Below are 13586 nucleotides of genomic sequence, written 5' to 3'. Positions count from 1 at the left end.
GAAGGAAGCCAGGAAGACCAAGAGGTAGAGGTGAAGGGACAAAGTGTTCTGGTCCAGAGGTGGGGGCAGAGTATGAAGAACAATGTGTGAGCTAGTGCTACCAGATCAGAAAGGCTATCAAAGGTAAAAAGGGTAAAGGGTAAAAAGGATGTAAAGGAAAGAAAAGGCTGGACTACAAAGCCAAAGAGAAGACTGTATATTCCAAACTTTATGTTTGAGTTTGGATCTAAGAGAAAGAAGCCATTGAAGCTCCTTAATTATGACACAATCAGACCTATAATGTGGCAAGACCATTTTAGCAATTGAGATTAGGATGAACAGGAGTGAGGAGAGACTTAGGGCACAGAGATCATACTAGTGCAAGTTTGAAACAATGAAGGCCCAAATCAGGATCATGACTGTGTGGAAAGAAGATAATGTATATAAGAGAAAAATAAAAAGTTGGAATAGAGAAAGAAAGAGTTGAACATTTGTGCTTTAAAAAAAGAGATTTAATTTAGTCAACATCACAAATGACTGAATAACAATTACAATTCAAGGGGAATTTAGGAGAACAACTTCATTCTAATTTAAACCAAAAGAAAATTTTAAGTATGTAGTATGTGCTAAGAACTGTGCTATGCACCAAGGATACAAACACTCAAAAAAGTTGTCCTTGTCCTCACTCAGCTGCAGGAAACAGCACATATACAGATTAAGTTAATATGAACATGTACAAAGAAAAGTGGAGGGAAAAGTGTTAATTGCTAGAAGAATCAATAATGGCTTCATGCAGGAGTAAATACTTAAGCTGAGTATGATTCCAGGAAATGAAGAAGGAAAAGCAGAGAAAAAAATACCACAGATCACTTTCATAAATGAATATGACAAAAATGTTAAATAAAATTTTAGCAAAGAAACTACAGTACATTTCCCAAAAAAACTGTTCATTATAATCCATCTATATTTGTGTAACAAATATAAGAATCAGGAAAAAAATTAGCAACTGTTTTCACTAAGAAAACAATTGGTCCATCATTTAAACAAAAAACCATATCAATTTATCAAATTACATAGAAAAAAAACTTTAAAATAAGCAGTTAGTTTTGTTACAGCTCCTAATAAAAATAGCACAAAAGGGCCCTTCTTTAATGATCAAAAGTACATACCTAAAAACAATTTGCAATGAAAAAACAATAGGTTTCTCAGTAAGTAAAGGGGTAAAACAAGTACATCCTTCTCACTAAAGACATGAACATCAGAAGAGACAAAAATATATGTCTTTCTAACTGCAGGTACTATGTCTTTTATTAATTTTGTAAATAGAGAAAAAGGGTTAGAAGGGCTGTTTTCTGTGATAGAATGTTAATTAAGCTTCCTGAAAACACAGATTATTTCCATTCTCTCTTAGTATTTGAGCTTAAAAGGTATGCTGAATGACTGACTTAAAGAACACCAAGAAATGGATGCAGAGTAAGTGAATAGAGACAAGAGAATAATTTTTACCTGAATAACCTAAACCTAAGAGTAACACCTTGAAAAACTTCGAACTAGTGCAAAAAACAGCCATGTCTCCAGAGGACTTACATCTTAGGTCTTACTTACCTCTTGAGAGAGGCATCTTACCTACCTCTAGATAGAGAGGTGATAAATTCAGGACAGAGAGACATACATTTTTTGGACTTGGGACACTGCAGATTTGCTTTGTCTTTTTTTTTAATACGCTTTTATGTTAAAAGGGTTTTTTCTTCCATTTTTTCCCCTGTTTTTAATTGGGGAACAAGGAAAAAGAAGGGAGAGTGAACATTAGCAGTAGGAAGAAAGAAGAAAAAGTTTGTAAAATATTTTCAAGATGCAGAGAACTGAAAAAAATGGAACTTCAGAAGGAAGCACAAACAAAGGAGGGCAGTTTTGAAATTACTATGTAGATGTATACCATAGAAACAATGTAAAGACTGACAAATTGCCTTCTGGGGGGGGGGGGGGGAGTAAGATTAGGGGAAAAATTGCAAGACTCAAAATAAACAAAATCTTTATAATTCAAAAAAAGAAATTACTGTGTAGAATTTATTACATGCTTTTAAAAAAAATAAATGATAGGGACAGCTAGGTGGTGTGGTGGATAGAGTATCAGCCCTAGAGTCAAGAGGACCTGAGTTCAAATCCAGCCTAAGATACAAAATAATTGCCTAGCTCTGTGACCTTGGTTAAATCACTTAACCCCATTGCTTTAAATAAATAAAACAAAACAAAAAAGTAAATAAGAAATAAAAACACAAGTTTCATACATAATACTTTTTAAGTTCTGCTCTAAATATTTGTAAATGTTCATTTTGATGGTATTATTTAGTTCAGAATAAAACTAAATTTTTAAAAAATTAGAGAATAAAAATATTTAAAGTAGCCAAGAAGCAAAAAGCAAAGACAATGAAGAATGACTGCATTTGATTTCACCCTCATCATGATGAAATAATCCTTACTACCCAGTGAGCAAGAAATAGCAAACAGGCAACTCTTTTTTTCCAGGGTAATAAGAAATATCCAAGGCTTTCCCCATAAGGAGTAAGGTAACAGTCATCTGCTGTTATCAAGTTTTAGAAATATAATTCAAATTTATAGCAATTATAAATCTTTGGAAGAGGGGTACTGGAAAAGCTTACTTTTATCAGTGGAGCTGCTGTTGCAATGGCAGCTGCCGTTGCTGCTGCCACAGTTGAAGCAGAATCAGTTCCACTGGATGATGATTTCATCTCCACAGAAATAGGGTCTTTTAATGTACTTGGATCTTCTAGAAGCTGTACTTTCACTTCTTTAAAAGTAGGTGAGTGTTGAACTCTGTAAATAAAATAACCCCTACAAAGTTACTTGAGAAACATCAAAAATATTTCAATAAATATCTTTAAAAATTTTTTTAATCCATCTGTCTGTTGAGAATGAACATTCTCTACTGGTTGTTATTGCCAAAGTTATTCAATCAATAACTTCTTATCAAAATAAGAACCAGTTGTGTATAGGATACAATTTCTAGACACTATAAAAATATAAAAAAAGAGGAAGTATTTTCTTTGTCCCTAAGGAACTTAGAATCTGAGGAGACAGGACTTCCACATATAATTATAAATTATAAATATAAAGAAATATGTATACACACACATATACACACACACATATAAAGAAGTATAGATTCACAAAACAAATCAAGTGGCATTAAATTACTAAATAATTTGAATGTTTTCACCCTTGAGGGTATAAATTCCAAAAGACTTACCATGTAAGACTAAACAGCTTTCATATTCAAAAGCTACCTGTTTATATTAATTTAACCTCTCCCCCCCAAAAAAGCTACATACTATACACAGTAAAATTCCTTACCATGCTCATGCCTCCCTTGATAATTTTCTTGCCATTTGCCACACCTTCCTCATTCCTCTCCACACAGGCATCTATATTTAACCCGTTTTCCATCTTCTAAGGAATCTGTTTTAACATGTTAGTTTTCTCAGAGGAAGAGTGGGAAACCCTTAGCCCTGTCCTTTATTCCAAAGGAAAATAGATCATTTGACAATACAACTGAACCAACTAGCATTCAAAACACTGCTCAAAATCAAATCCTCAAAAGGTAATTAGCTGGCCCCCTCTCTTCCACCATGAGAGGTGTGCCATTTTGTTAAGATATCTTAATAAAAACCATTTTAATGGAAAAAAATAAGGTAATTAGGTCTAATTTCTCAAAAAGACCTAGTGCCATCATATCTGGATATCCCAGCTCTGACCTTTATCTCATCATAATCTTTTTAATTTTCCTTACACTTCTAATCTTAGTTCTTTGTTCTCACTGACTCTCTAATCATGACACCATCTACACTGGCTATAGTCTCCTCTATTACCTACCTTCAACTTTTGATGAATCAGTTCATTCTATTCTCCACACTCCAATTCCTTGCCTCTATTCTATTATCAATCATTTCTTGCCCAACTCGAAGTTTGTCCACCATCCACTTCTTTCATACATATCTACGTTTTGCTGACTCCAACTCCAGTTGGAGGAAATCACAAATATGTGCTGAGTCCATCACAAATGTGTTTCCATAGAGCCATCACAGCAGGAAGACAGTCCTTTTAAACATCACTAAACACTGTGCTATCCCACTCATCAGAGTGATTGTTCCAAACATTCTTATCTCTCCTCAAGATTTTCATGACATTCCTGACTTCCACCCTGCCAGCTAAGCAACTCTCCTCATCCTTCACAAAAAAAAAAAAAAATTGAGGCAATGTCATTGAGAACTACCTTTTCACCCTTTGGTCAAACTTCATTTACCTTTTCTTTCACCTCTATCTCACATGAAAAGGGAGCCCCTGTCCTTTCAACTATCTTCTCTAACAGACTGAATCTTCTATCATCTCTATTCTCTCTCTAATCTTCAATCTCTACCTACTGGTTCATTCCCTACTCCTTCAAATCTGTCCATGTCATCTTTAAAACAATCTTCATTTGATGTAATAATGCCTATTTAGTTGCCATCCCAAAACCCTTCTCCCTTTCTTGGTCAAATGTCTTGAGAAGGTTATGATAGGTCTCTACATTTCTCTCTGATTTATTTCAAAAACCACAGTAAATTGGCTTCTAGTTTCATCACTTAACAGAAACTGCTCTCTTCAAATTTACCACTAATCTTTATCTGGCAAATCTGAGGATCTTTTCTCAATCTTCAAGCTTCCTGACCTCTCTTAACCTAATGGTCAATAGTATGACTACTGATTACCCTCTCCTACTAGAACTGATTCTCCTTTAATGGGTCTTCATTCAGACCCTACCAACTAATTGTGGGGGTCCTCACAAATATCTTTCCTGACCCTCCTCTCTTTGTATACTTGATTTGGTGATCTCATCAGATTTCACTGATCTTCCAAATATCTCTATCTTTATCATCTCTATGAAAATGATCCTCATATTTTATATCCAGTCAAAATCTCTTTCCTGAGCCCTAGACATGATCAAGTACCTTTAATAAATCTCAAAATGAATGCCCTATAATATCTCAAACACAATATATCCAAAGCAGTATTCACCTTTTTCCATAAATCATTCCATCTTTCCAACTTTCTGATTACTATCAAGGCACCATCATTTTCCCAGTCACTAAGGCTTACAGCCCCCAAAAATCCTCAGTTCCTTAAATATATATCTCCACAACTCAATTTCATGCCAAATTTTCCCAACATCTTTCATAAACATCCCCTTCTCTTTATTTATACAATCACCATTCTGGTGCAGGTCCTTATCACCTCGTAGTCTTCTAGTTGGATCCTTATCTCCCTATTCTGATCTATCTTTACTCAGCTATCAAAATGATCTTCCTAAAATATGGTATGAACATACCACTCCCATTATTCACTGCTATGTTCCCTATTAACCTCCAGAATCAAATATAAAATCCTCTATTTGGCATTCAAAGCCATCACAACCTGGATCCTTGCTACCTTTCCAAGCTTCTCACTTCTTACTTCTATATGTACTTTAAAATCGGGGGTGGCTAGGTGGCATAGTGGATAAAGCAATAGCCTTGGAGTCAGGAATACCTGGGTTCAAATCCGATCTCAGACACTTAATAATTACCTAGCTGTGTGGCCTTGGCCAAGCCACTTAACCCCATTTGCCTTGCAAAAACCTAAAGAAAAATAAAATAAAATAAAATCTAAGGACACTGGCCTCCTTGTTGTTCCTCAATCACACTCCATCCTCTGTCTCTGTTCCCCTGCAGCACTATCTCATTCCTAGAATGTTCTCCTTATTCACCTCTTCCCACTGGGTTCTCTAGCCTCTTTCAAAACTTGGTAAAAATTAGGGAGCAGAGTAAAGGCAGGGGCTTGCCTGAGTTCTTCCCCAAACCACTACAAATATCTTTAAATAATGACTCAATCAAATTCAATAGTGGCAGAACTCACATAAAGACTGAGTGAAATAATTTTCCAACCCAAGACAATTTGAAGGATCAGCGGGAAAGATTGGCTGCGCCAGGCTGGGAGAGGAGCACAGTGCAGCTGGGTCCCACCAGAGTGAACCAGCCTCAGCAATTCAGAAAGAGACTTCTGGGCAACTGGATCAGTGGCAGCAGTGGTGATTTCCAGACCTCTCAGTCCAGAAATTGCCAAGGTCAACTTGGAAAGTCAGCAGAGAATGGAACACAGTGCAGCATGGACCTGACCCCAGCGGACCAGGAGCAGGCCTCGGGAGCCACTGAATCAGCAGCAGCAGCTGGAGTGTCTTTGGTTCCACTGAGGCAGAACTCTGCTGCTCTGCCCATACTCAGTTCTGGGTCACAATCTGGTGCCCCAATCCCAGGAAGAGGAGCAGAAGCACAACAGAATTTCCTGCTAAAACAGAGTAGGAACCCTCCTCAGAGCTTCAGGGCAGAAGAGTGTGCTTATAGTCACCCACAGACCAGAGCACAGCCCAGGACAGCAGTCAGAGCTTCTCATAAGACCTTGGAGAAATTGGAAACCTGCAGGTTCCTACAAGTATCTCTGAAAACAGTTGCAAAAATTCCCCAAAAGCTTCAGATCGTGTCCTTCACCTTGAAGGCGGAGCCTCAATTTGACAGAATTAAAATGAACAACAAAAAACAGAAAAAGGGGGCAACTAGGTGGCGCAGTGGATAGAGCACCGGCCCGGGAGTCAGGAGTACCTAAGTTCAAATCCACTTAAGTTCAAGCCACTTAACCCCATTGCCTTGCAAAAGAAAGAAAAAAAAAACAGAAGAAAAATAATCTGACCATTGACAATTATTAAGGTCATGAGGAAGATCAAAATATATACTCAGAAGAAGATAAAGTCAAAGCTTCTACACATCCAAAATCTCCAAGAAAAATATGAATTGGTCTCAAGTCATGGAAGAGCTCAAAAAGACTTGGAAAAATCAAATAAGGAAGGTAGAAGAAAATTTGGGAAGAGAAATGACAGTGTTGAGGGAAAAATCCTGAAAAGCACATAATCAGCTTGGTGAAGGACATACCAAAAAAATACTGAAGAAAATAAATCTTAGAAACCAGACTGGACCAAATGGAAAAAGAGGTCCAAAAAGTCAATGAAGAAAATACCTTAAAAAGCAGAATAGGCCCAAATGGAAAAGGAGATAGAAAAGCTCACCAAAGAAAAGAATTCCTCAAAATATAGAATGGAACTTTGTGAGAAATAAAGAAACAATAAAACAAAATCAAAAGAATGAAAAACTAGAAGAAAATGTGAAATATCTCACTTGAAAAACAATTGACCTGGAAAATAGATACAGGAGAAATAATTTTGTTTTGATTTCGTATTTTGGGTTTCGTTTTTTTTTTTTTTGCAAGGAATGGAGTTCAGTAACTTGCCCAGGTCACACAGCTAAGTAATTATTAAGTTTCTGGGGCCAGATTTAAACTCAAGTCCTCCTGACTCCAGGGCTAGTGCTCTATCCACCGTACCACACAGCTGCCCTGAGGAGAGATTAACTTAAAAATCACTTAGACTACCTGAAAGCTGGGATCAAAAAAAAAGAGCCTAAATGTCATCTTTCAAGAAATTATCAAATAAAACTGCCCCTGATAATCTAGAAGCAAAGAATAAAATAGAATTTTAAAGAATCTATTGATCACCTGAATGAGATCCCAAAATGAAAACTGCCAGGAATATTATAACCAGTTGAGGAATGGCTGAATAAATTGTGCTATGTGATAATGATGAAATGCTGTTCTGTTATAAGAAATGATGAACTGAATGCTCTAAGTAAAAAAACTTGCATGAGCAGAAGAAATGGGAAATGTAAAGTAAAAGCAATGTTGTAGGATGATTAGATGTGAATGACTTACCTTTTCTTAACAGTGCTGTGACCTAAGACAACTCTGAAGGACTTTTGGTAAAGAATACTTCCAACCCAAAGTCAGAACTGATGGTGTCTGAATACAAACTGAAGCATATTTTTTTTAACTTTATTTTTCTTGATGTTTCTCTGTTAACTCTTATAAAAAAAAACTAGTAAAAATCCCAACTTCCACAAGAAATCTTTCTTGATTCCCTCACATTGGCTCCATTCCATATTCAATTTGCACTGTGTGTGTGTGTGTGTGTGTGTGTGTGTGTGTGTGTATAGATGGATATAGATAGATATATGCATGTATATATATATATATATACATACATACATATGTATATATATTAGGTACAACATTATTTGCATGTTGTCTCCTCCATTAGAATAATAATTAGCTCCTTAAGGGCAGCTTTCTCTATATTACCAAAATTTAGACAAATCTGATGAAACTCTCTAAATTCTATGATACTGCTTAGCTAATTTTCTCTAATGCAGTTCAGTGTACCATGATTCCACACCTCCTCCCTCCCCTACTTCACCATTCTAACTTGCTCCATATGATCACAAAAGAAAATACTATCTTTTTTCCCAAAAGCTTTCCCTCAGTGCCCTAACAGATTTAGGAGTGGCCTAGCTCCAATTGCACTTCATTCCATCAGGCTGAAATTCTGGACTTTCAGTCCACTGGAAGCTTCCTGGTTCAGAGAATTATTTTAGTAGTCTAGCATCTTTCCATTTAATCATTAAGTAACCTTAAGAGATCATGATCTCTCTGCAGGGATCATTCAGTTATTACATGGCAATATGATAGGCACATGATCCCAAAGTTAAAAGAAAACTCAATCCCCTACTACCACCACCCCTCAACATCTTCTCTAATTCCTTTTTCACTTATTACTTCTAAATAGCTCTAACTATACATTAATATTTCAAGAATGTGTGGTTTTGTCAGAATGTACATAACTGCTGAGTGAACTCAGCAGACAAAGAATGCAGCCTATCTATGTGTTTATAGTGTTAGAAAGCTAACTATGAATAAGAGAGATTAAGTAACCTGGCCATGGACAAAGAGCTAAGTAAGAGAGGAAAAATTTGAATCTAGGTTTCCCTGACTATAGATCATATCATATTGTCTCTATTATGATATGACCCTATCATTAAATTGTCTTTATGCCACAATTAGTTACTTAGTACATGAATACAAAATCCTTTTATTTTTAATACTGTCTTTGTTCACTCATTGTCTTACATGTGTAGGTCTTTCTTCCCAAATAGATTCAAAGCTCCTTTACATCTCTTTTGTATCACACAATGCTATGTCCATAGCAGATACTCTATGAGACTGATTAAATATACAAATAGCACATTATTGGAGATAAAATTTAGCTAAGAATAAAATTAAACTGAACACCATTTAATTAAATACTGAACAAGTTTGGCCTTAAGGAAAAATATTAAAAATATACCTCTTCTTCACTTCACTCAAAAAGAGAGTCATGGGAAGGGGCGGCCAGGTAGCAGAGTAGATAGAGCACCGGCCCTGGAGTCAGGAGTAACTGAGTTCAAATCTGACCTGAGACACTTAATAATTACCTAGCTGTGTGGCCTTGGGCAAGCCACTTAACCCCACTGCCTTGCAAAATAAAACAAAACAAAACAAAAAAGAGAGTCATGGGGCAGCTAGGTGGTGCAGAGGATAGAGCACAGGAGGATCTGAGTTCAAATCCAGCCTCAAACACTCAGACACTTAATAATTACCTAGCTATGTGGCCTTAGGCAAGTCATTTAACCTTCCATTGCTTTGCAAAAAAAAAAGAAAAAGAAAAAGTCATGTATGTCAGGGTATGTTGCTGAAATTTTTTTTAATGTTTTGTTTAAGGAAAAAGCTTGCTAGTGAGAAAAAAAGGACATTTTCAGAAAAGAATAATGGAAAACACAAAATGTAACAATTTTTAAAATAAAATGGCCAATACCTTTTAAAAAAAGGTTATCTGTTTTGTTTTAGGTGGTTTTTTTTGGTAGGGGGGAAGGAAGATACAATGAGCCTGAAAAAGCCAGCCAATGGGCAAAGAGATTCTCTAAACCTGAATCTTATCTTTTAATGGTAAATTAGATGATGTGCAAAGGGAAATTTCTATTAAAGTCTAAAGCACAACTGAAAAACCATTACTTTGAGAAAGAAACAGGGAACAACAATATAAATTTAATTTCTTAAGTCAAACTTACTTTTGCTTTAAAACAGCTCTTAGAACATCTTTTTGGCCAGTGGTATACTGAGAAATAAAGATATCATTTACTGAAAAACAAAAAATATATATTTCAGAAACATTAAAGACTTTATCTGTTCAAAGTATAAATTTCTCTTCCTAAATAATGTTTCAATATTTAAACAAGGAATTCAGTAATATGGATTCTTCATACACAAAAAGCAACAAAATCATATCAATAAAACACCTAATAAACATAACCAAATTTTTTTTATCAGATCTGTTACTTCTGATGAGGAAGATATGTAATATAGTTTTTTAGAACTGGCTAGGGCAAAGAGGAAATTAAATGACTTGCCCAAAATCACAAAGTAACACTAGAACCAAAGTCTAATCAAAAAAGATATCCCCTCTCATAACTTAAAACTATACATGGGAAGATAACATCAAGAGCAGATCCTGGAAACATTATAGCAAAGTTCAACGTAAAAAAACTGAATAATTATAGGCAAATAAATCCTTTGGTCCATCTTTGGTATCCCCTTCCCCGACACTTTTTTTTTTACTTCAACTACATCATCCACCTGGTTCCAGAGAATCTGATAGTTCCGTACAGATTGGCAAAAGACAGATATAATAAAGTGACATAGCAAGATCTTAGGAACTTTAGATAGTTCATTACCAAAAAATTGTTCAGGAGAATAGTCAGCACCCAAAACTCCCCTTGAAAAAAAAGAAGGAATGTATCTAACTTAATAAGGTGTGCCTGTTGAATTTATATGACCCAGAGGCAGTAAGGTGGTGAAATGAATACAGTACTGTCTCTGGAGTCAAGGACTTGAGTCAAATCCAGCCTCAAGACATTTACTAGCTGGAAGAGCCTGGGCAGGTCACTTAACCCTCAATACTAATCTCTATCATAAGGAGGAAAAAAAAAAAGATTCATATAAGCCCAGACCTTCAAGAGGAGGTTAGAAGTTTTATTTTATTTTATTTTAATATCAAATGTTTCCAAGCCATGTTAGAAGTAAAAGAAACACACCCCAGGATTCCAGGAGCAGGAAATTTTTCTTTTTTTGTCCCAAGTGCTGAATATCTATGCCAAATCAGGGCCAAAATTCAAATTTTACAAGGAATCAAATTATAGTTGCTGTTTATATTAGTTTCTTCCTAACTACTCTATAAATGAACTTAAAACAAACTAAATAAATAAATTTGCAAAAAACATGCATTTTTCAACATAACATACTCCCACACCAAAGACTTAACAGTTTCTCTTCAATTTGTGCTTTGCTTCATGAGGAAAATAAAATTCCATTCCTTATTTATTAGAACCACCTTGCTTATGTGCAGAATTTTAAAGTAGGTTTCAATTTAGAAAACATGAAATATGACTTTTTTTCTAAAAAAAGACTATATCAGGGATGGGGAAATCTTTTTTCTGTCAAGGATCATTTGGATATTTAAAACATCATTCGTGGGACATACAAAATTATCAACTTAAAAATCAGCGTTCTCTATTTGGTCAAACCAAATTAACTTCAATTTGGTTCACCCCTAAATCAATTTAATTAATTCACCTCTAAAAAGTTTCTAGATTTATTGAATTTCCAGTCCTGCCTGTGGATGTTCTGGCAGTGCCAGAGCGAATGATTTTTGGACATTTCCTGCCCCTCATGCACATGAAGGAAACCAGACAAAACAAGAACTTCAATTATTATTCTTAACATTACTGGTGATATTTTGTTTTATCATAAAATATCAATCAGGTTTTTAAATTTCTAAATTAATTTATTAACTTATTTTTGATGTTATAAGATCATTTAAACCTTAAAGAAACCTCAGAAGTCCGTTAGTCCAGTTCCCTTGATTTTACAAATTAGGAAGCTAGAGTCAAGAGTCACAGCTAAGTAGCAGAACCCAGATTTGGCTCAGAATACAAATTCAGTGTTTATTCTACTGAATCATGCTTTCCCTCAATAGATGATCAATAGATGATCACACTTTTAAAAGTCAAACAAATAATGAAATGAAAAGGAAATAAAAACAATCCTTTTAAAGGGTTCACTGATATCCAAATAATTTTACCATGAAAACACATTTATAATCTATATGTGGTAAAATCCTATTTAGAAGTTATGTCTAAAACCATATTGCCAGTCACCTATTGATAAGGATGTTTTTCCAATAACAAATCCTGTAAATAAAAGATAACAAACTAATTTTCTTACTATAGCTAATAGTTTAATTTGAACAATACCACAGAAAACTCAAAGACATTATTAACACATTTTTAAATTTGTCCAGAGAAGGGATTTGGATTTGCCCATTTACCTTTTGCTCCATTACTTCCATCTGTTTTATCCAAAGGAACCTCTTGTACTGCATTATCATTAGGATTATCCTTGAATGTAGAAGGGGAAAGAAATTCCAAAACCATTAAACAAGATAATTTTTGTGAGGCTACTATGTTATTAAGTACTATGTTATTATTTTCTCCTATGTCAGAAGGGGAGGAGGAAAGAGAAGAGAAAATTATCTAAGTAAATTTCTCCCACCTACTCATTGCTAATAATAAGCTGACATTACTAATAATAAGCTCCTCATTAGTCAAGCCTTCAATATTTACTCTGAACCCTCAAACTCAATCAATAATTTTCTCATTTATATTAAAATTCTCTGTGTATGACTCATTTGCCTACTGGTTGGTTATTTTCCTTCATTCCTGAAAAGGACCAAAATGACATCACTATGTTAGAGTTAAGTTGCAGTGTTTTCAACTGTGACTGATCACCACAATATGAGCTCAGAATGCTCTACCAGTTTAGGCACAAATAGTCCATGGGAACATTTAGGGTGGATCCTCTAAATCTGCCATCTCATGTTTCTTTTGAGCTACTTCAATTCTGCTTTGCTCAAGGAGTACAGCACCCTCTCTGAGGAGGTCATATCATGCTGGGTCATTCTATACCAGTGTCTCCCAGGTCACACAGTAAATTCCAAAGTTTTTAAGAGAAAACTTAAGGGTATCCTTGTATTGTTTTTTAGAACCACCATGTGAGCAATTGCCCTGTGTGTGTTCCCCATAGAACAGTCTTTTTAGCAGATGTACATTTGTCCAACAACATGGCCATCCTATTTTAGTTGTAGTCTCTGCAGTAGAATTTGAAGGACATTTACCTTCAAGTCTGCATGGCAATATAACTTATAATCTTTGTTTCTGTATAGCCCGACATATTCTTTTATTTTTTAGGTGTAGCCCAATATAGTCTTTTTTTATTTTTTTATTTTTTAGTCTTTTGCAAGGCAAATGGGGTTAAGTGGCTTGCCCAGGGCCACACAGCTAGGTAATTATTAAGTGTCTGAGACCGGATTTGAACCCAGGTACTCCTGACTCCAAGGCCAGTGCTTTATCCACTACGCCACCTAGCCGCCCCCCAATATAGTCTTAATAACAACAACAAATCTTTATTAGGGTCTATAAAGAGCTTTCTATATAACAATTCTGTGAAGTAGATAGTATAAGAATTTCCATTTGGAGATGAAGAAA

The 13586-nt window shown here is 35.3% G+C and overlaps 1 protein-coding gene across 3 annotated transcripts in view; it reads right to left on the bottom strand.

The window, feature by feature from the left end:
- KIAA0586 (KIAA0586 ortholog) overlaps positions 1-13586 on the bottom strand; it is a 141973-nt gene that overhangs the window by 115017 nt on the left and 13370 nt on the right. For all 3 annotated transcript variants that reach the window (XM_074235906.1, XM_074235908.1, XM_074235907.1), the window contains exons 4-6: positions 12371-12440; positions 10056-10125; positions 2640-2814 (exon numbers count right to left, since the gene is read on the bottom strand). In XM_074235906.1, coding sequence (XP_074092007.1) covers positions 2640-2814; positions 10056-10125; positions 12371-12440 — 315 coding nt within the window. The remainder of the gene's footprint in view (positions 1-2639; positions 2815-10055; positions 10126-12370; positions 12441-13586) is intronic.

The sequence above is a fragment of the Macrotis lagotis genome, chromosome 4 (assembly GCF_037893015.1).
Source record: "Macrotis lagotis isolate mMagLag1 chromosome 4, bilby.v1.9.chrom.fasta, whole genome shotgun sequence".
Lineage (NCBI taxonomy): Eukaryota > Metazoa > Chordata > Mammalia > Peramelemorphia > Peramelidae > Macrotis > Macrotis lagotis.
Note: the sequence above shows the minus strand (reverse complement) of the source record. Positions and strands in the feature narration are given on the sequence as shown.